This window comes from Diuraphis noxia, unplaced genomic scaffold, assembly GCF_037042655.1.
Source record: "Diuraphis noxia isolate RWA-SAM2 unplaced genomic scaffold, SU_Dnox_SAM2 contig0002, whole genome shotgun sequence".
In the NCBI taxonomy this organism is placed as follows: Eukaryota; Metazoa; Arthropoda; class Insecta; order Hemiptera; family Aphididae; genus Diuraphis; species Diuraphis noxia.
In genome coordinates, this window is record NW_028301712.1 from 73,959,616 (window position 1) to 73,983,911 (window position 24,296).

Here is a 24,296-nt window from a genome sequence, read left to right on the forward strand (position 1 = left end):
ATATTTTTAAAATACGTATGTTTTATTGTTTGGATATTTTTAAATTACTATTTAATGAACAACGGTAGACGTCAGTCACCTGTCCATTCATCAATCATTTTAGTTGCTTTTGAGTATTATTTATTTATTTACGTTTTTATAGGGCAATATAAAACATCCAATTAATTATCGTAATTATAATACAAAATATTGATTATAAATTAAAAAATATTTACAATACTGTAAATAAATATATAATCAAACCTGCAAATACAATTAATAATTAAATTGTTATTTTAGATGTTACGAGAAACAATTGAATATTGACTTTATATTTATGATATGATATGATCACATAAGATTTTCTCACAATTTAAAACTACATTAATTTTTGATAAGGGTTTTAATTTCAAATTTTGACCCACCACCATGCAAAAAATATGTATTTATCAAGCACAGTGCTATACTTCTTTGGTACATAATGATAATATCTCGTTTATTGGTCATCATTCCGTCATTGCGCTATTTATTTAATTTATTTCTTACGACCCTTCATGTACAGTGTACACACTGTACACAATGACCAAACAATATTGTGCATAGTATTTTATCGTTCAGTCGTCACCTCATATACGTGGCAGCCATGGTAGATACATTGTGTTTGGTATATAATATATCATTAATCGTAAATTCGTGAGCTAAAAATTTATTGAATTTGAAATGCAGATCTCAAAATATATAATAAATGCACTAAAAAAAAAAAAATAGAAAAAAACATTGGATTATGCTAAACATTACATCTACCATTTTCTTTAAAACAATATAAAACATGATATCTCCAATCTGAATCTTAATAACTTAAACTTACTAAATAGTATAAAAATCAATTTATATGATTTGCGATGAGCACGTTTAAATTCAAATTTCAAAGTCTTAAGCAATATACTAATATACATTAGTTTGAATATGAAAATATGGATTAAAAACATAATTATGTATAAATGTATAATTGACTACACTGTTATACTTCACCAATGTGTTGATTAATGGAATTTCTGAGTACAAAGAATAGTACTTCAATAAAATTATGTACTTTTAACTTTTTTCATTTTTTATAAGGATAGTGTTTTAAAAAGACAGCTCTACTAAAAAATATTATGTTAATTGTATTATTCACCTTATTTTTTTCTTACAAAAGTATTGAAAATATTATGCAAAATAAGTCAAAAACCTGAAAATACGCAAAAGTAAAAAAAAATGTAATTCCATATATTATATTTAGTCACGTAGTAGTATCTCAAAACACATTTATATATCTTTGCTTAGCATTACACATGACTTAGCAAGATTTATATGCAAATGCACGAACTTACGAGTCCTGAATTAATAAAATTACGCTGAATGCTGACCTATGCGACAAAAATATCTGCATGCATTAGTGTTTGTCCTGAAAAAAAGTCCTATTTTTTTACGATATATTTTTAATTGTAATCATTTTCATATTTATTTTTAAACACACTGATTGTAAGTCATTTTGAAAATGATGATGCATTGAGCAATATAATATTCATTATTATTATTATTATTGTTAATATTATTGTATTCTTCACGGTGTTGTCTATATAGTAAAACCATTGATCTACATTAGCACCCCTACATTGCTTAAGGAACCTCTGTACAAAATTTCAAAGCTGTAGACCTAGCGGTTTGGTCAGGGCATTGATTATTAAAAGGTACACTTTCCCTTATATATTATATATATATAAATTCCATTTTCATAGCTACCCTTTAATCTATAGGATAGCATTGCAGCCACAGTTAAAATATATTTTAGATAGAAAATGATTTACCAGAAACAACAAAATTATAGTCGAAAACTAATTTGTCATCAATAGCAAATTTCGTGAGAGTATTTACAATCAACAATTATTATATATTAATATTAAATGTTGTCTATTCAAAAGTCAACGGGACCAATGCATTATCAACTCAACATAGGACCACCGATCCAACGCCACCTCCGACGCGGACGACCACACGACCTACTCGCATAAACTAACGCTCAAGAAACTACGTACATAATTAACTGTTAGCTAATCATACTATCTGTTTTTTTTTTTTTTTTTTTTTTATCTCTAGATTTAGATAGCCTACTGTTGGCTAGGAATGTCTTAAAATAAAACCTTATAAAAAAAAAAACATTAAATTTTAAATAAACGTCGTACATTTTTATTGAATGCAATGAATCAACAATATAATATCATAAAACAAAATAATTTTTTAAAATTTTCGAATTGACCTCTTACCCACCAAGATCTTTTCACAACGACGAACTAACGTAATCCACTAAAGTACTTCATTAATATTGGAAGATAAAGGAATAGTTATTTTATTACTTTTATATAATTATCATCATTGTGTATGTACTATAAACTCGAACGGTGTACGTGGAATTTCAAATCAAAAGAAAGATAGGTACTTTTTACCAGACAAATTTTTTTTTAATGAATAATTATTGTTGATGAATTTTCCGGTTACCAAATCCAAAATTGTTTTGACGATAGGTTGGAAACTTTGTGCAAATACAAACTTATGGTTATAATGATGTCACTGTATATATATAATAATATTGTTTTGTTATTTCGCTTACATGTACCGTTCAAGTTATTATTAGATGCGGTCGATGTGTATTGCGTTGCGGCACATTTGAAATTCGATTAAAATATTGTTTGAACTGTATTTTTCCTTCCCTGATGTTGATGGAATTTTCTAGTTTCGTATATAATCGAAAAATGTGTGGTCATAACACTTACGGAAAAACGGCACGTATTCCGTAATACACTCGTTGAAACTTGTAGGTGACTTTTTGACTCTAGTATACAATAAAAATCGAAATAAAAAATAGAACATATTCGAGCAATAAAACTACGCATTTTTTTCGAAAAGATCATCTAACACCTTTGTAGTTAATATTTTAATGGTGATCAATTATATTTGTTTCCATAAAGGTTACCATATTGTAGATTTATAGTAATTTATTGACTCGCATATTCGAATCATTCTTTTCACCATATTATGGTGAAGTTTATTTTTTAGTATAATATCATTTCCTATCATTAATAAGATTATAATTTTCTTTCCTTTTTTTACTATACAAACTATCCGCGGCATCTGCGGTCATTGCGGACGTAACAATACATTTTACAATATTCATAATTATTTATATAATATTAAATAGTGAGAAAGAAAAAAAAAGAAACATATATTAATATTATTAGAATAACAGGACATGTTATAAATTGTCATATACAATTAAAATTTTTTTTTTATTATTATTGATATTAAGCCCAGCGACTAAGGCAATTAGCTGTTGTAGGGGATTATTACAATTTATTAATAACACGATTATAATTATTGAGCTCATTAATACAATTTTATTATATTATAGATCTAAAATGTCGACTGTGGGTGAGTTGCTACCCGACTTGTCGTTTCCGGTGTTGGAGACCGGTGAATTCCGGCCAGATTATATTTTAGGTATAGGTTAGTTGCGGCCCGAGTAATTATCATTAACTATGTACCTTACCTATAAAATATATTTATACATCTATTACTTATGTACCTGCCAAAATTGTCAATGCGTATTCAGTCCGAAATCAATGGTTGTTTCGTTTATACAATATATTATTCGTATTTGAATATAGTTCAACAATATTATTTGGCAATAAACCAATACTTTTTTTTTTTATTATTAATGATACCCTCGGCAACATGGGCCATTGGGTTTAAAGTGAGAAATATATATAAAAAGAAAAAAATTACATGAATTGTATTTATATCTAAATTATACTAAATTTTGGTTAGAAGATTGGCGGCTGTGATGAATTGTATGATGTTGGTAATGGATTGAGGATTATTATTTAATATTTCTGAAAGTGATGATTCGGGCAGGTTGAAGCTTGTACGGGTACTGAGATATGTTCGGCAATCGGTGAGGATGTGTTTAATGGTTACTTGAATACCGCAGGTTGTGCATATTGGAGGTTCTTCCCTGGACATTAGAAAACTGTGGGAGATTTTTGTGTGTTCTATTCTCAGTCTGGTTATTATTACCTCGAATTTTCTATGGATTTCGAAGGGAAATAAACCAATACTTTTATTTTTAACATTATGATCATTTCATACTTTATTCTTATAATTCAAAAAAAAAATATTATTAATACATGAATACTTTTATTTTTTTCAAGACAAATATTAATATAAGTACGAAAATTTATACTAGAAAATACGTAATATTGTGATGTTTATATACTAAATATTATATTCATATAGTATATAATATATATGTATTATATACGTTATTGTATGGCTGCAATTCATACGTACCTCTCATAAACCCGGGCCGCAACTCGTACGTGATTTAGGGATTGGGCCGCAACTCACCAACACTGAAAATGTCAATAAAATTTTGTTTGGCTAGGTATTTTCTTTATATTGTTAGTTGTAGGTTTAATTTGTTTTCTGTACTATGTACAGAAATAGAATAATTTTATATTTACTACGGTGGAAACGAAAATAATAAACAATTCACATAATTTTGAAGATATAAATTATATAAAAATATATATACATTATGTAATACATTATCACAATATTTTATTCGAGTTAACCATAAACTAGAGATATATCTGAACTTGGCTATATGATTACGTTCCGATTTTAATTTACGCTTAAAGTGAGTTTAATTATTTCAATTTGTCAAATATTCTGCATAATATTATATTCTAAATTTCCTGATTAGGTTCACAATTTTCGTGCGAATACGATCAAAACATTAACATTGCTTAAAAAACTCATATTAACACCTGTACGCCAAAATATAAATTATAATATTACATTATGTAATTAATACAATTGAATTTTGGATATATACAGAGGGTGATCCACCAAGCTGTTCAGAGATTCTATTTTTCTTCAATAATAAAGTAATTGGAAATCTGATTATCACCACATTGCGTTTTTTCAATAGTCAGTTCAGTAGTCAGAAAATATTAAACAATTTAAAAAAATTATCTTTAAACTTATTTAAAAATCTTAAAATCAGTATAAGGTAAAATGGAGGTGAGCACTGAATATGAAAATTGTGCATTACATACAAATTACTACGCCGTTTGGTTGTTTCACTTTCACAGAGTTTTACTATCATTTTTACATTCTAATCCTTATCATTTACTGCTCGAGAAACTTTATTCAGTATTGTTTTATTATTTTATGTTTGCTAGCCATGTCCCCGTGTCCCTTAGCAAATTATAGCCGTATAATCAGAGCAAAAATGTTCTATCCGGACTGCCGCAGTTAAATTTAATTGAATTTAGTCGACGAAATCAAATACAGTGGACTAAAAAAGAGAAGCCTTTTAATTCAATCGACTTCTTCCAGCAACCACGTGAGCATATGCACCACACCATATATATGCATATTGCATATATAGTATATACAATACGTAGGGTATAGCAACATAATATGAGTTTTGCACTTGCGAAACAAAAAAAAATATAGCATCAATGGTCTTACGTCATTGCGACTTTTATCAAACGAGACAGGAATTCATTTTTCAGATGAAAACTACCACCACGAATGTTATCTATAAAACACCTACGCGTTTAATGTGTATAGGCTTTTCCTTAATCAACTTCTTCTTTTTTTTTTTTTACTAGATCCATTATAAAAATTTACCACGTATACACTTTCCTAATATTCTTTTGATTAGACATTGACTCAAATAAAAAAAACCTTTTACTTACTATACCTACTATTAGGTTCGTTGGATAAAGCCGAATAATATGTATGGTAATAGATTCCATATAAGCATTGAGTTAATGTTTTTTAATTTTATATAAACTATGGAATTATTCATAATACATTTCCGAAAATGGCACTTTATGGTTATAGCCTATAGGACCTTTGTCATCTCGTCGATCATCTCAAACCTATAATAATTGACAATTAAATATGCTCGTCAAATGTAAAGGTTGTATACTGAGATATTAATTATAATACACTGCAGTATGCTAAAACATTTGAGTATATTATACAATTTTCGTTGAATCGAAAGAACTCGTATTCTCAACTCAAAAAAATAAGCCTTTATTACACGTAAAATAAAATTTTAAATTTAATCTTTCGCCGTTGCCTAATATAATGATTCAATATAACTCCCATGCTTAAATGTACCTACAGCCATAGAACAATGAATGATCCGTTTAAAATTTGTACCTACTCATCAATCAGCAGAGTATAGGTACATATACAGCATAGTATATGTATACGTACTTGTTTGCACACACTATACGTGAATTTTTACTCCTCAAACTATTATGAAGCGCTAATTTCTTTTTCACTTTTTGAAAATCTACTTGTACAGGCTTACAGTGCGTATTGTATTATCTCGTCTGTTTTTGTTTTGCTCGCTATGACATGATCGTCAAACGAATTTTTTTATTCCGTAGATATCCGTGTTTTATTTTCACGCATAACGACAAGCTCGCGGGTATAATACAATATTATTTCTGTGTGTTTAGTCCGTTTAAATTTATCCTTGAAACGCGCCGTTGGCTTTATAGCGTCCAAATAAATGTGAGTTTATAATTGTGTGTCCAAATAGGAGTATAGGTACGAAGGATTTTGTAACGTAGTACAAAAGTAATTTCCTCTGTAGATACTGGCAGCTAAATAACACGAAGCGTATATATATATATATATATATATATATATATATATATATATATACAGTCAGTATATATAGCAGCACAAGATGATATTTGAGTCGATATATAGTGTGTGGCGGTGAGCAAATGTATCTATATATATATATATATGTATAGGTGTACCTAACGCTTTACAACTTACAAGACCGTTAAAAGGATATACGAGTATATTTTCTCAAGTTAAAACCCAGCGTAGATATATATATATGAATACAAAATACAATACGGTTTACGGTCTTCTACTAAAGTCGATATCGGCGAGATGCTACACAAACTTTATTATTGTCGATTTCCAATCACGCCGTACATAATATTTATCATGATGTTGATTTACCAACATCTGTTTAAACTACAATTGTAGTTTACACTTGCACTTACCTGCACAGGTTGTTAGGAAACAACGTAGTGGTATTTCAACTATCTATAATTTATTTATAGACTATATTATTATTATATACCTATTATGTAATTCATGCATTCATGACGAATTTAAAAAGTGAATAATATAATATATATATTATTCATTATTATAATATTATAGCCTATAGATATTAGATAAGCGCCTAACTGTATAAGAACTGACAGATGTAATTATTAAAATACTAAATATGTAGTAACTAATGTTCTTTTATCAATATTGAAAATATATGTGTATGTGTATATTATATTATATATTAGAACAAAATGTACTACACATTGGCATATTTTATTACATAATACGTTTTTACGCAATCGTTGATGCGCATCAACTTAAATTAATCCGGAAGTTAGGTGTACCTATAAAATCTATAGAAAATATTTTTGCACTAAGTCTACATATGAAGTGCTTATTTATTATTTAATATGGTTAATGAAATCGAATTAATATACATTAACGTAGCATATAAACATATGGTAACAGTTAGAATTACATTTTTTCTGTTTCATTCTGACACCCTTTATCCACGTGTACTTAGATTCAATCTTATTTAATTTGTATATGCTCGAAAAAAATATACAATATTTCTCTAACATTTATATCGTAGTAATATAATATGAAACCGACTATAATGGACAATTATAACAAAATTTTATGATATTTGGACCGTAAGTATATTATACGTATTCCACATAGTTGCCAGCTGTAGGGGACTTCAACGTTAAGATACAAAAATTAAAAGAACTACCCAGCATGGAGACGAACGACAGCTGGTAATTAAATAAAATATAAAAGAATTTACGTAACATTAATAAATTATTAATCTAAGTCTACGTTTGTTCTTAAAATATTTTACTCCGGATTGTCGGGTTATCTGGCATCTGTGCCCCATAGATTTAGTGTAGACGCGATGTGAGTAAACTTTTATAGTTATATGCAAACCATTGTTCCACTGAAATTTTATTTCAGACTATTATCAATATCGAGCCAGACGATGATAATATATTCTATATGTCACTCTTTATAAATAGAAGCATCCATTAATAATCGACCATTTTGCACTTGTCAAAATTACTTTTGGCTTTTAGTTTAAATAAATAACAAATCTGGTGACTGTAAAAATATTAGATTATGTCAGAATATTAGATCTTCTAATTTTATTATAATATTATGCAAAATATTATATGTCACAATATGTGTTATTGATTTTTACGTATAAGCACATAGTGCATTATTATGATAATTATTTATAGATAAAAAAATATTTTTCAACCTCATTTTGAATAGAGTGTTAGCTGTATATTTTTATTCATACCAAATTTATTTTTTGAACATCCCTAAATTAACATAACTTACCATAAAAGTGCAGAAATGTAAAAGACACTTTGTGTGACTTCTGAACTTTAGTACTAACAACAAAACAGTGTTTTTGCGAACAAATGCAATACTTTTCACGGCAGTCGATCGTCGTCATCACTATACATTTTAACGATTTGTTTATGTACACCATGCGAGTATAGTAGCGTTCCACGAACATTTATATGGTTTCCCCGATAGAACACTTTTCAACCAACTGTTTAACTAATGTCTTATATCATGGATCTCCAACCACTTTGACGGCGGTCTGAAAAATTGTTTGGGGAGGAGTAGAGATGTAATGAGATTTAAAAGAGAGCAGAATCATTTTAACGGACCTATTTACATTTTTTTTGTCAAAAGTATTATGATATGTATATTATACATTCAAAAAGCTTGACGATCTACAAGTGGGAGGCCATATTGGCCTATATCAATAATATATAACATACATTTTATACCATGTGTAGTATGAAACGTAAAACTACCGTAGTTGACCCTATGCTATGTTGACGGAAATGTTAATGTCCAAGTCTCATATAATATTACACATAATGACCCACTGAAAATCACATACTTATCATTAAAATATCAAATTAAATTAATCGTCCGTTCTATGTGCGATTTAATTTTTCGATCAATAATACTATAACACAGGCAAACGTACGATCCGTACCAGTCAGTAATACATACTAACTTAATTTAATTAATTTAAAATTAAAACTAAAAACATGTTCTTAAATTTGAATTTTTTTTTTTACCTAATACTTATCATTTTACCTGTTCTAGTAGAATTTTCTATCTTTACTTTTGAATGATAATTAATAATAATTACGCTTTTCCGAAATTATGCACTTTACTAAGTACACTCGCGTACAACATATTAACATACCACCTAAGTATTAATAATCACATCATCAGATGATAAAAATCCCCACACGTGATCTCTTACTACACCCGCATATAATATGTTGTTGAGAATAATTGTATTAGGTATTCGCCAGGTATACATCGTTTTTCCTAAAAAAAATTAGTAGCAGTCCCAAACGGCAGGAAATTAAATGAGCAACCCTTTCCGGGACAACGTCACACCGACCTAGATTAGTTATATATATTTTTTTCGTTCTCGTCGCTTACATATTATTATTATTTAATAACATCACGTACCCAGATAGTGTTAGTAGCTGAGATTTGAGGCATTCTGTATGAGGTACTGCTGTGACTTAATTTACTCTAATACATGTTATCTGTATATATATATATATATATATATAATATATTTGATGCGTCGTCTTCAGTTTTGATTTCCTAGTTTGAAATTATTAATCGCAATCTTAATTCTTGAGTATACATGATTATTATTTTAAATTATACACAAAATGGATAACTTTGATTTTAAATTTCTTAAATCAATTATTATTTTTGCTTGAATATTATTACAATAATAATAGTTATGAATTTATGATGAATTTAGGCAAATGAGAAAACGTGATTATGAAACTTTGGAACGTGATTTTACTTCCTAAGAGGCTACGTTTTTTATTTTATATTATTAATTTTTTTTTTCTTAAAAAGTTTGCAAAATAAAGCGAAAAATTTACAAGAAAACAAAACATTATTAATTAATAAATTGCATAGTAATGTAATACACTAATACTTGTATGCATTTAAAACGGGGCGTATTTTGAGAGTCACTAATGGTATTCACTTTAATTATAAATGGAATAAGTGTAATATTTTTTGTTTAGCTAGAAATCTTGCTCAAGTTCTCAATACATATGTATATGTGTAAATTAAAAACCCACCGTTTTATAATTTAATTTATACTGAATTATGTGAGTCATTGTTAATTATAGTGTATTGTATATTTACACCCATATTTAATGATGCTTATGATGCACATGATGACTTGACGTTGACATGTTTATATTTTAAAAATTTACACATTTTTTAAACGAACATGTTGAATACCATTGCTTTTTTATTTAAGCAGTTGTGTTGTGTACAATTAAGTTCTTCGTAAATAACAAAATCGTAATTATTAATTAATTTTTATAGACTTTAGCGTCGTCTTCATTAATAATTACCTATAAAACCATGAAAAAAATACAATTAGCTTTTTTTCTTTAAAAAAATAGTTCCATAGTATTATCAACATGTAAAAAAATATATATTTTTAATTTGTTTTAAACATTTTCACATCAAAAGCTTTTGTTCGTTATTTTAAGCATATGATCATATATATACATGATATTGCGTGTATTTGACGGTTGGGTATAATTACTTATGAAAAAAAAACCCTCAATACGCTACTGAAAAAACATTTTTATTTCTGTAGATGAGATAATATTTAGTCATCACTTTGTGATCACAATGAAAATATGTATACAAATGAATGTTCGGTTGATGCTGTTCATTTTTAAAATTTTTTTTTATTTTTGCGATTGATAATGGAAATTTTTACCTTTTCTATTTTACACAGGGAAAAATACATTTTCCAAAAGGTTATATATAGGTACACAATATCCGTTCCAATTCAATTTTTCTACATCGTTCTTTCCGAGTACCTACCTACCACTTTTCTTATATAATACAAAACAATTTCGTGTTTTGATTAGTGTTGGACATGAAATCCAAATATCTGAATTATCCGAATATGCGGATATCCATATCTGGATTTGAATCATATTCTAATCCGAATTTCCCGAATTATCCAGATTATCTGGATTTATGGATTTGCTTTTTATGTGACTTTAGACTTACAAATATTTTTAATGTATGGTAAAATAAATTATTTTATTATAATGAAAATTTAACAATAAATTAATACTTAAGTTGTATTATTTACAGTATATTTATCAATTCAATGATTATTTATTAGTTATCATACAAAGTAAATACTTAAGTAATTGTTTTTATTACAGCTAAGCTCAAAACATCACTGGTACTTAAAATACGTTCGAAATTTTGTATATATATATATTATATATATATATATATATCCGAAAATTATGTTATAGAATTAAAATATTATTAATATATAAAAATTAGTCATTGAACAGCAAAATCGAGTTGAATAATTCGGAAACTACGGATAATCCGTGAAATCCGAATTATTTGGATTTTTGAAATCCGAATATGCCCACCACTAGTTTAAATCCGGTCGCAGACAAAAGTTATATTAGTTTTTATTTAGGTACTATTCATATCTGAATATTTAATACTGTTAAACGATAAATTCAAAAACCATTTCCTCATCTCTGTTGTTACAATAATAGGCATAATATTTATTTTGTGTACTTATATATTGTAGAAATCGATTTGTATTTCTAAAAGATTGGACTTTTTTTTAAAATTTTGTAGGTTTGCTAACAGAACACTTTAATAAATGACAATATTTAATATATGTATATACAAAACAAACACATAAATTATGAATATTATGAGTCATAATAAAATAAACAAGGGCACATTTTATTTTAATTTTAAAAAATGAGTCCATTAAATAAACGCTTGAAACTTAATATTTTGTATTATAATTTAGCTCTTCCAACCATTATATAATGGGCTATTAAATGTATTAAACTGTTCTAAAAACAACAACGATAGCATATGCTAAACAGATTTTGTATACAATTTAATATGCGCATCGCCGACCTTTCATATAAAATTGCGACACCTTTGTACACTTTAAAGTCAAGGCAATTTATTTCTCATTTATTTTAACAACTAGGTAGGTACTATCTATTTTATGTCATTTTTTGCGCAAAAATAAAACACGATACTCGCGTGTCAGTGGGGATGCCTGAAGTTATAATTGTTAGGCGTTCGAATGTCGGTTTATTCCCAAACAACACCCGATCGATTTCAAATTTCTACATTTTACGATAGCTTCAATACTAGGTAAAAATGGGCAAAAATGACAACATTTTGAGGAATAATTATGCCCACTTCAGGTACAAAAACGGGCAGAGGAAAATATGACTGAACACAAAAATTGCTTACAGAAAAAATTAATTAAGATTACTACTGAATAGCAATTTAATATACCTATACTTCGCATAGTAGCAATGTCGCTAATATTGATTAAAAATTAATAATCCTCAGTCATCCATACGTATTTTTACACATGTAGCAATTTATTGTTTAATAACAATATTGCTTTATGTTGTATGAAAATGTATATCTATACCTACGTATAGACGGTAGGATACGGTGGCAGTATTGTGCTAAACAGTTTCCACCAGGTCCTAGTTTTTTTTTTCAGGTAAAAAAAAAGACGGTAGTATACATACATATATATGTATGAATTTCAGCATTTTGCAGTATTGTCAAGATACAACATTATTGTAGGTGAAATATTATCGTTATTTTAAATGATATTATTTTACCACGTTGAATTTTTTTAGATTCGATGTATATAAAATAATACTTTAGATGGAGCGAAAAACGATCGAAAAAACCAACAAATTAAAAAAAACGCAATAAAAAATTTCTGCGCGATTATTAAACCGTCGTGACTTACGCTTGACAATACGCACACTGTCGTGTTTGTCGAGTTTTGTTTCAAATTTTTAAACTAATAATCATGACTGAAATAATATTTTCGAATAAAAATTAATAATACGTCTTGAGGATCTCACAAAATACACAATTCGACGTAATTTTAAATTTTAAATACGTATTGGCATTGCTTGAACAACGTAGTGTTGTATTTATTTGTGAGTCAGTTTTAAAAATTATCATTGAATACCTATTAAAATGATTCTTTTTGTTTTTCATTATTAGTCACGTCATTACATAATATATTTTACATAACGGCGCGTATTAACATAAAATAAGACAACTCTTCTGTTTATAAATCTTATTGACCTTTATATCAATATGGAATATATCTATAGTAAGTATTTATAATCCAGGTTATCAGGACATCAGGTTATGTTTCTACGAATTATCGTTAACAACGATTTTAATTCTAAGAGAAAATATTAAGTGTTTTTTTTTTTTATCAGAAATTTAAATCATCGGTTAGGTTAAAAGAAGAAAAAATTCTAAAAATGTCACAATTTTTTTGTTATACTCAAATTATATGCAAATCAATTAGGAGTACAATATTTTCATTTGTTATGGAGTTTATAGATTAAATTATTCTTTAATAATTATAGTGTTGGTAGGTACCTATGAAGTATGAAACATGAATAATTCAAAATATTAACTCCACGGTAAAGGTATAGGTGATGTAATCAAATATTATAATAAATCAGTATATAATATTATATAAATGATTATACAATTCGTCCTTAAAAAAATATTATTTAAATAATTACATTTGAATGAAATCCAGTAACAGTAGGTTAGTTACTCATAAAAAAGTTATAAGCTTAAAGATTAACCAACATGGTTTGGATTTTTGAGCAGTTTTCGGTGTATAGGCGCTTATTGTTGAAACTCAAAACTATCGCATGCACACAAAATTGTCGATAATATTTTGTGAACAATTTTATATCATACAAACAGGTAGGTACATAATATATCTTCAGCTAAGTAATATATTATGATTCTGGTAAGAAAACAACGAAATAAAAAGACATTTTTTTTTTCTAAACAGTATTTATTTATTTTTTATATAATACGATATATTATATTATAATATATATTACACGATTGTACGTCTATGACGATTATAATATATAAACGCATATAGACGAAGATGAAGTAATAGAAGAAAATATAGTTAAATTATATAATATATAATGTCATCGCCATCGACAACAAACCGCAATGACGAGATCATGGTAACATATTATAATTATGTATACATTAAGATAAACGGACGAGAGCGATAGAAGAATATTAACATAATAAAAAATGGCTTTTGGATACCACGTTTTAAACCATAGACATTATTATAATGTTTATGCTTTAACCGTGTGGTCGATAATCATTTCGAGGAATAGGTGTATATTAGGTAAGTATGAGATAGATGATAAACTGGGCCGGGATGGTCACCGTCTTACTGGTATTTTGGTTCGGGTGTGCTGGGCAGAGTGGCGAGGAGTCTGAGTGACTCTTGGATTGCTTCTGGGATTGGTGGTGGAGTGGGCAAATGAGAACCGTACGGTTGGTAACCGTTCTCGTCAGCGATGTAACCGGTTTGGATGGTCTGACCGTCTGGGGCTACATACGATATTGCTCCCTGGGCCACCGATACGGGTCCTTCTGGGCCAGCCTTCAAGTATCTGATTTCTTCTTGTCTGATTCCGTTATCGGTTTGGAAGCTGCAAAATCAATAATATGATATGGTTAGCCAATGTGATTTTTTTTATTATTAAAAAGTTAAAACGAAAATTGTCTACTGATACGACCCACTGCTAATGACTCTAAATATTCCAATCATCACATGACAAATTCTATATCCTACAGCTGGTAAACATTCAATAGGTATGCGGTTTGTGTGGGCATGATACAGTGATATCTTATACAGTAACCCACCGAGTTAAGTTGGGATTTTGAATTTTTACAACTTTAAAATTGAACGTATTACTAATAGAATGTTTAGTTAAATAGGTACTAAATCAACACTGTGATTGTCGTCGACGTGCATTGCGCCCATTAAAAAATTTTTCGAAAATTTTTATGTTAACATTTAACACGAAATTGGCATGAATTTATTTGCACGATTAAATTTAGAATTCGCATGATATTATATTAGCTGGAAAATAAGAAATACTTTGGGCGCGGTGGCGAAACGCTGCACCAGCCGTGCCCAACCAAAACTGTCAAGAATTTCGAAAAAACTTTTATGCCATTATTTATCATGGTGCAAATTCATGTCAATCGCGTGCTAAATTTTGACATAAAAATTTTCTGAAATTTTTTAATGGGTGCGGCTGGCGCAATGCACGTCGATTTTGGTCATCATATAATACATATAATATACACGTCCATTTCTGTGAAAAATTATAGTAAATTATATTTCTAACGAACGCACCGTGGAAGCAATTAGATATATTGTCAAACACCTCTCAAAATGTTTGAAAGACTTATCAACTTTGAAAAACTGTCAACAGTGTACAGTGTCGTAATTATTGCTGTCGAAATCATTTTCAAACAACATTAATAATAATAATAATAACGTAGTTACTGGACGAAAAATCTCTGCTATTACTTCCAAAACGCATTGATAATAATATAGCATCGGCTACGGTATTGATCCGTTCGCGGTAGATGTGCGCTAAGATTTCGTTCAACATTTCCGAGGAGACTATACTTGATGAGATCGATAAGTACGCATATAAGACGTCATGATGAGACTAACGATTCACCCAGAGTGAACTTGTGGTTTTTAAGAAATTAATTTTGCATACTTGTTCTTCAATGATCCATCGGCGTTGGGTGCCAAATCTTGAACCAAGATGACGGCTTTGGATTCCGGGCTCTGTGCGGGGTAGGCGCTGACGGCGACGGCAGCTAACAGCAACGACGATACGACCAAAGTGACCTGTACAAAAGCGAGAAATGTGCGAGTTGAGCACGGTTATCTCGTTAGTTTGAAAAAGAAACGGCTACTTAAAACTTCAAGAGACTTTTACCTGCATGTTGAAGGAGTTTCTGTTCTTCGTTTGTGTCCAACTGTGGTACTCGCTCTACGGAGTGCGATGTGTTTGTGATTATGATTGTGGATACGTCTAGTATTTATATACGCACGGACGAGTATGTGTATGTGTGTGACGTGTGTGAGTGTGTATGAATCTTCACGCGGTACGAAGACATAAAAAAAAAAAAACGGGGGATACCAGTTTTGGTTTTAGCATAATAATGGAGGCGGTGTAGTCCATACGGAAAGGTCGCAGCCACGTTATTATTATTATTATTTAGGTATTATTATGTCAGCATGTTACGAAAGTGGTCCAACGACATTTATTTTGGCCGAACGTGCGATGCGCAGATAGGTTGCAGCATAACTAGTTTTTTAGATCTTCACATGCCCGCCGAAATCGAAATCATAATCATTATTCATCTTCGGTGCCTAGTCGTTTTAGACATAATGATCCATGCTGAAATTATATTTTTTCTAAACAAACGATAGGTATTATACGCAGGCGGCGATCAGAGTAATATATTTAGAAATAAAATGCGTCTGAAATTATATACAATATAATATGTGTTATTGTGTAAATGTCGTTTTAATAAATAATAAGTCAGGACGACTTCCAAAAACGCAGTTTTGAAAAAATAAAATAAATCCACTACAAGGATAAGCGAAACCGGTGTTGGGCAATCGCGGTCTCCCTTCGCTAATCTCGTAGCAAGCTATTATTCCATGTTCACTTGGTATCTTTAAGAAATTTATGATAAACGATTGAATTTTAAATCGTAAATAGTAACTATTTTCCTTACGCGAAACCTATTATTACAACAATTACTCAATTATACATTTATATATCTACATAAAAATATATCTTTATTAGCTTAAATCACGAAATATAATACAGAAGGAATATAGTACAGAACATAATGTCCAACTATAATAAGTATAATAACGTTTGTATATTATCTTTACCAACGATGACAACCATCCTATAAATAAAGAAACAATTAAATTCGATTTTTTTAAGCCGAAACAAAATTTATGTATGAGCCACCCTATAGCGAGCGACCCTATATATGAGTAGAAACTAAAAACACGAAACTATTAACTTTATCGGTCTCAAAAAAATCTATTGAGAAAAAACTGTTGTTGAAAACGGTCTAGTACTTAATTGTTAAGTCTATTATATAGATGAAAAAAAAAAGAAATATTGATTTTTAAATGTGTCGATCAGAATATGTTATGTTATAGCAACCTTCGGGAACACGATCGTGGTGATTGGATATAATATGTACAACTATAAGGTATAAGCTAATTCACAAATCAAAAATTCAAATTAATAATATATATTTTTAATTTGTATGATTACTGGAGTGTCACCAGTGGGTGGCTTCTCCTTCATATTTTTCTGGCTGTAATCTTAATTTGTTAACACTTAAGCTTATTGTACATAACTTGTATAGATTGTTTAACTCAAATAAAAAATAAAAAATAAAAATTTGTATGATACAGTAACCTGTACCTAGGTTGTTTAAATTTTGTTTAGAGCATCGTAATTCTTTTAAAAGTATTCATATAATCAAAAATATTTAGAAAAGTATATTAATTTCTCACAAGATTTGACCTCATTACAGAACAATACGTTTCAAAAAAAAATTACATTCACTATTTTCTAACGATACAAAATTGTAAAAATATAAATCACTTAAATGTAGGTAAAAAAAAATGTGTGTTTTCAAAAATGTTAAGATTTTTTGAAAAAACGAATTCCTTTAAAAGTACTATCTTGTACGTATGAACATTATCGGCATGTAATACTAAACATAATACATCATTATGTTGATGCAATGATTTTAATTAATATTAAAAATAATAGCTATTATTTTTGTAAAGGATTTTCTTTAAAGTTTATAGTAGGTACAAAAACGCACACAAAATAATTCATTTTACGCAATTCTCTGATTTTGGAACGTTTAATAAGGTTTAACAGCCACCGACATTGTTTGAATTCCTTTATTTGAAGATACGTTTAAATGTATATAATATAAATATTTTATTATTTTCAGATATATCAATGGATAAAAATGGTCTTCCACTGGTTCCACAACCACGGGTAAGTTTGTAAAACAATATAAATAACTTTTTTTGTTAAAACATATTATATTTTTTTTTTTTTTTTGGCAAATAATTATACCTTACATAAATATAAATACATATAAAGTATATCAATTATACAGCAGAAATATGATTTTCAGTTTAATTTTACCTCTGTAAGATAAACATTTTAATGAAAAATGTTATCATCTTTTTTTTCTTTTTCTATGGTATCGAGGACCGGAGAAGGAACTATGTTGCCAATACTCCTCCTAAATGTTATCATCTTAAAGTATATTATTATTATGTAACCTTGATCGGTGATCGCAAAATAATACAAGGTTCTCTCAATGACCGTGTATAATAATTTATGATGGGTGTAACATCTTTTTTTTTATTACAATGTATTATATATTATTATTATATTGCCGGATTAGGTTTTGGTCATAATTTTTATATATATGTATATCTTGTATACTTTTATCAAATATCAGCGAATCGGCAAATCGTTACAGTCGACGATAAATGTATATATTATACGACAAACCCGCCTCCACACCATAACCTATACCAACGGTTTAAGATGGATGTGTATAATAGTACCTACAGGTGTATCGATTAAGAACTACTTTCAAATGCAATTTCATAAATTATCATTTATTATTCATAGCGACCAATCCTATCTTCTAACACTAATCCGATGATGTATATCTTAAAAGATACCTTAAATTTTTAAATTTAAAATACATGCTCAAAAAACAAAAAAATAAAAGTAATTAATGTCCACGAATAGGTAAATCATATTGCGAGTAAAATGTATTGTATTTTGTTCTCATAATATTATATAATGCATATTAAATTTAGACGGATTTAAACGATAACGTTAAACTGCCGATCAATGCTTATTACAAATAAGTGTATTAAAAAAAATTTTATTTTCATAAATAATTACAAAAAAAAAAGTTATATGAATAAAATAATGTCTATATATGATTTTAATACAAAAAATTGGGAAAGTAACTGCTCTGTACTTCAGTAAGTGGTTGATGTAATGCATGTCTAAACTCGAATTCAATGATAAATACAAACAATTCTGAGCATAAACGATTCGTCAGCCAATAATATTATGAAATAGCCTGTACATTTTATGATATTATATGATGTTGTAATTTAATTTATTATTAACATTACAAATTTTTCGGTTCCAGTATAAATTAATAATGAATAAACTCCGTATTAAATGCCCAAGCCTTAGTTACAAAAATTGATCATTTTATACATTTTTGACAACCATATAATTTGCAAATTTTTGTGATACGGCCAAATTTTGAGAAAAATGAATTTCAAATGGTATTTAAGAAATGAAAAATAAGTATAAAATAAAAGTTTGTATAATTAAAAACAAATTGCAAATAAAATGCCAAATGCGCTGATTGATACAGCTGATAAAACTCAGGGAAATAAAAAACACAATTTTAAACTGGCAATACCCAAATCACTGCAAGAGAGGAAAATTTATAATTAATCGTCTACGAATAGGCCAACATAAGGCTGACTCACAAGGTCTTTATAGTCAAAAAGAAGCCCCCTCATTATGTATTAAACAAAAATACTAATAACCTTTGCTGTTGATGTTTTTAAGATCAATAAAAAAAAGTTTCTATAATTTCGCTCAGTTTTACACATAATAAACAAAATTTTTTATTCACTTAATAGTAATTATATGATAACAATCTGTGAAAGTTAGTCATTTTTCGAATAATTAAACCAATTATTTTATTAATCCTGAGATATGTTCTTTGAAAAATTAACTTTAAACAATTTATCTAAACAAAGACTTTTTAAAACTTTTGATTCGAAAAGAAAAGGTTAGATTAATATAATTATTATTTTTGCTTTTTAAACAAATTTAATTATTTATAAAATATATTGTTCGCCGTTTTTGTCAGACAATGAATTTGTTTTATTTTAAGATATTTGTAATGAAATTGTTAGGCATACAAATAACTTTGCTTACATTTTGAACTTAAGTTCTGTTGTTTGTTTCGTACTTCATATTACCATTCATTATTTGCATTAAATTATTTAAATCTCTTATGATCTCTGCAGAATGATTCGCTTAAAACTAATAGTTTGTGAAAAAATATATAAATTATAAATAGTAAAAATAAGTGAAAGATATGTTTGAACTTCAAACAAATAGTAGGTACCTACATAAAATATTAAAATATTTTAATAATATTATGCTTATATTTATCTTGAACACGTAAATAGTATTATAATTTATATAAACAATCAGTTCTAAGAACAATTTTACTGGTGATAGTTGATTTTTAATTTGAATTGTTTGAACTTAAAAAGATTTAAAGATACATACACCAATTATTTGAAGTATTCAGTATCTTTTCAATTTTAAGGTTGTCGATTAAAATAATCCTGAAATTATAGTTTCAAATAGATATTTTTAAATAATATTAAATTAATAAATTAAAAATACATATGTATGTCGATACAGGTGACAAAAGACAAAAGTGAATAAATAAATGAATATTTTTCTTTGGTTGAAATTAAAATAATAAAATCAAACTTGACCGGATATCGGGATGGTTATCGACTGTAGAATAATTCTAACATTCAATAGTAGAGTAATAGTAATTTAGAAAAACAATACCTATAGTTAACTAAGAAACTGTGGTTAGCGGATAGATTATATAATATATATACAGTATGTACATTAATTGGAGAATCAAAAGGTGGCTGTACGATTGATACATTTAATTATTGAAGTAATGATTATACATTTTTTGTTTTTGCACCTATTCTATACTACTCCTTGTATACAGATTTTATAACTTTCAATTAAATTTTCACCAATTGTTTGTTTTGAAGTAATATTATTTTATTAATAAACAATTTTAGTGCTTGGTAGTGCCACCATCGATTTTCAGTTGTAGACTGTGCAATATGCATGGCTCCAACTGCATTAGCTTACCATTGTGTAACCTATACATTATGTCGTACATATAATACCTATTAATAATTTATTAAATGTATGTAATCCAGTGAAATGTTAAAATTATATTATTCTTTAATTATTTTTTAATCCTGAGAATATTAGTAATAGTGGTTTAATGAGACGCCATCTCAGCCTTATCATTTTCTTTACACGATATAACTTTTAAAATATTTTGACTCGTATTGAGCTATTTTTATGGACATTTGAAATTTGAAATTTTAGATTCTGAGTGGAGCGATGAATGCATTGATTTTACAATGATGTGTGTTTTTTATATAGGTTTTTTTGTATATGTCTGCGATACGATAAGTTGTCGAAATAGTTCTTCGATTTTAAATTTCAGTACCTAGCTTTTCTTTTCCGGTTGGAAAGTGAGTCTAGTTGGTGCGTCGGAGAGTTAAATTTTATAGGTATCTTCATTTTTTTTTTTTTTTTTAATAATAACAATAGGTACTAAAATAGTACCTATAACATATCCTAGACTGACAAACCGTCTCCGCTCAGAATCGTTTTTCGATTACAATGATATTATATCATTGAATTCAAATATACCATTCATTACAATAACTCTCTTGTAAGATCGATAAAAAAAATTAGTAACCATTAATCATAAAAAATTATAACATGGAATTTTTTTAATAAAATTTAAAGTTAAACTATTAAAATAAACATTTTTCCAATCAAATGCATAAATATTCTTAAAACTATATATTTTTAATACGTTCCTATTTCATAGAGAAACCGATATTCCAAAATATGTTTTGTTGTTTTTTAGAAAAATTAATGAGTGAGTGGAATTTAATTTTTGTATATTGTAATTTATTATACTATAGATAAAACAATTTTAAAATGTTTTATATCTATTATTTTACTGTGTATAGTAATATACTAAAAAAATAAAAATATTTTTATGTAATTGTGGGGGACAAGCCCCTTCCTAACATTTATCAAATAATGGGAGGAACAAATCACAACTATGTCACTGGATCCGAACAATAATAATAATAAATACTGGTTAATAAAATAAATCTGTTAAAGATACGTAATACCAATCATACGAGTATTTAGATAACAATTTTTAGTTACACAGTTTGGAAATATTTTAATATTTTACTTATTGTGCATAATCAGTAATCACAAAGACTCAACTGTAAAGTAAAATATACGATTGTTAAAATGTATTATTATTAACTTTTAATAATTGTGTTATTAATTATGCATATGTCATATTAGTCGTTATCTAAAGTAAATATGCTTTTGTGTCACCACGAGAAAATGATTATAACTTAAAAATTAGAATGAGAAATATTTCAATTCTCCATCCATGAAATTCGAATGATTGTTAGTTGTTTGTATTATATTTAAAATAAATATTGACTATACTATTACTGTTAATGCCATTACTCTTATAAAAGTTATTGTTATTATTATTACGATGGTATATAATTTTCCAAATTACACTCCTCAATAATAACCATATCCAACTTTATACGATGTGTAAGTTTGCTTACAGTATTAAGTTTTGTTATTTTTATTGTTAGTCATATGTAAGACATGTTAACAATATAAAAATATTGAAAAATACATTACATTTTAAGAAGCGACAATGGCTAAGTTATCAAATCAAAAATTTGATGATCAACTAAGGAAATATAAAATATATTATACTAGCTAATTTGATATATTGTTTGCAGGTGATTGATCGGGATGTTCAAGAATTGGAGAAATTGAAAGACCCGACAGGTAACTTATAAAATTTAAATAGTTTGACGATAGAATGTTCAACGAATTAATTTTTTTGTTAGGACCGTTGTCTGAATCAATTTCAATGATGAAAACACAAGAGTCTTCGTACGTGAATAACAATGGCAAAGAGATAACTGATGCTAAAATCAAACAACAACGTTAGTATTAACACAAATTACAAACATTTATTTGATATTGCTTACATTCAATTTTATGTACACAAAGCACAACAGAAAATGGCAAAATAGATAGTTAAAAGATTTTAAGTTTGACGTTTTTGATAAACTATTATGTATAACTGTTATTATGTATAACTATTATGTTCGTTCGATGTTTTTTTTCAAAATGAAACTCATTCATACATATAGTTTTCCCACCCAAATAGTAAAATAGAAAAAAATTAATAACAATTTTCATATCAACATATTTAAAAAAGTGTAAAATATGTTATATTTAAATATAAGAAAATATTTACAATTCTTATTGGTATATGGTTTCTGCAAACTAAAAACTATAAGTGTGCTGAATAAAAAGCTAGAAAGTCTCAGTATACACGCATTGTATAGTAGGATGTGTTCATGTTAAACATACAAATTTTGTGGTCTTAGATATTAAACTGTAAACATCCACTTGAAAAGAAAAATGAAAAACTGTCCATAAAATACAAGAATAGTAACACATAATGCGTGTTCTGTTACAGTTACCTAAGTCATTGTAAACATAAATGAATAAAATTTTTATGATAATATATTTATTTATATATTTGTTATTTATGCTCAACTTGATACACGGTTAAGCTACATTTAAGTATAATTTCAATTTTTTCAAAGATAACCGATTATATCAGTTATGCCTTTATCATACAGGGTGATTATCCACCATTTTTAGATTCTGAGTGAAGCGAGGAATGTATTAGTTTTACAATAATGTTCATTTCTTTTTCTTTTTTATTCTGTAAACACCTTTTCTCCCTCTAAACTTGCTCAAAAGTATCAAGTTTCTTTTCTGGAAGGTAATGTTCTTGAGCTGGTATTTTAGAAAGGTCATTTTTCGATTTTCGAAACGTATTCGAAATAAAAGTTGTTAAAGGAGAAAAAAGTACGATTTCACAATTTTATAATGTTACTTATAAATAATTACGGACGACGGCGACGCTTTTTTTTTCTGAAATTATAACAATATAATTAATATAGTATAACATATCCTAGCCTGATAAACCATCTCCACTCAGAATCGTTTTTCATATATAATGATATTACATCATTGAATTCAAATTGAATACGATCTATTACAGTAACCCACTTGTAACCTACTGTACTGCAGAGCGAC

General features: G+C 27.8%; 2 protein-coding genes across 4 annotated transcripts in view; one reads left to right on the forward strand and one right to left on the reverse strand.

The window, feature by feature from the left end:
- LOC107162379 (uncharacterized) overlaps positions 1-24,296 on the forward strand; it is a 111,161-nt gene that overhangs the window by 61,875 nt on the left and 24,990 nt on the right. For all 3 annotated transcript variants that reach the window (XM_089219272.1, XM_089219271.1, XM_089219273.1), the window contains exons 3-5: positions 18,178-18,224; positions 22,916-22,964; positions 23,027-23,125. In XM_089219272.1, coding sequence (XP_089075398.1) covers positions 18,178-18,224; positions 22,916-22,964; positions 23,027-23,125 — 195 coding nt within the window. The remainder of the gene's footprint in view (positions 1-18,177; positions 18,225-22,915; positions 22,965-23,026; positions 23,126-24,296) is intronic.
- Positions 14,111-16,270, reverse strand: LOC107162451 (endocuticle structural glycoprotein SgAbd-4-like). The gene is made up of 3 exons (XM_089219274.1): positions 16,113-16,270; positions 15,888-16,021; positions 14,111-14,798 (listed from the first exon to the last, which is right to left on the reverse strand). The coding sequence occupies exons 1-3, from the start codon at positions 16,116-16,118 to the stop codon at positions 14,534-14,536; spliced, it is 405 nt and encodes a 134-aa protein (XP_089075400.1). The 5' UTR covers positions 16,119-16,270; the 3' UTR covers positions 14,111-14,533.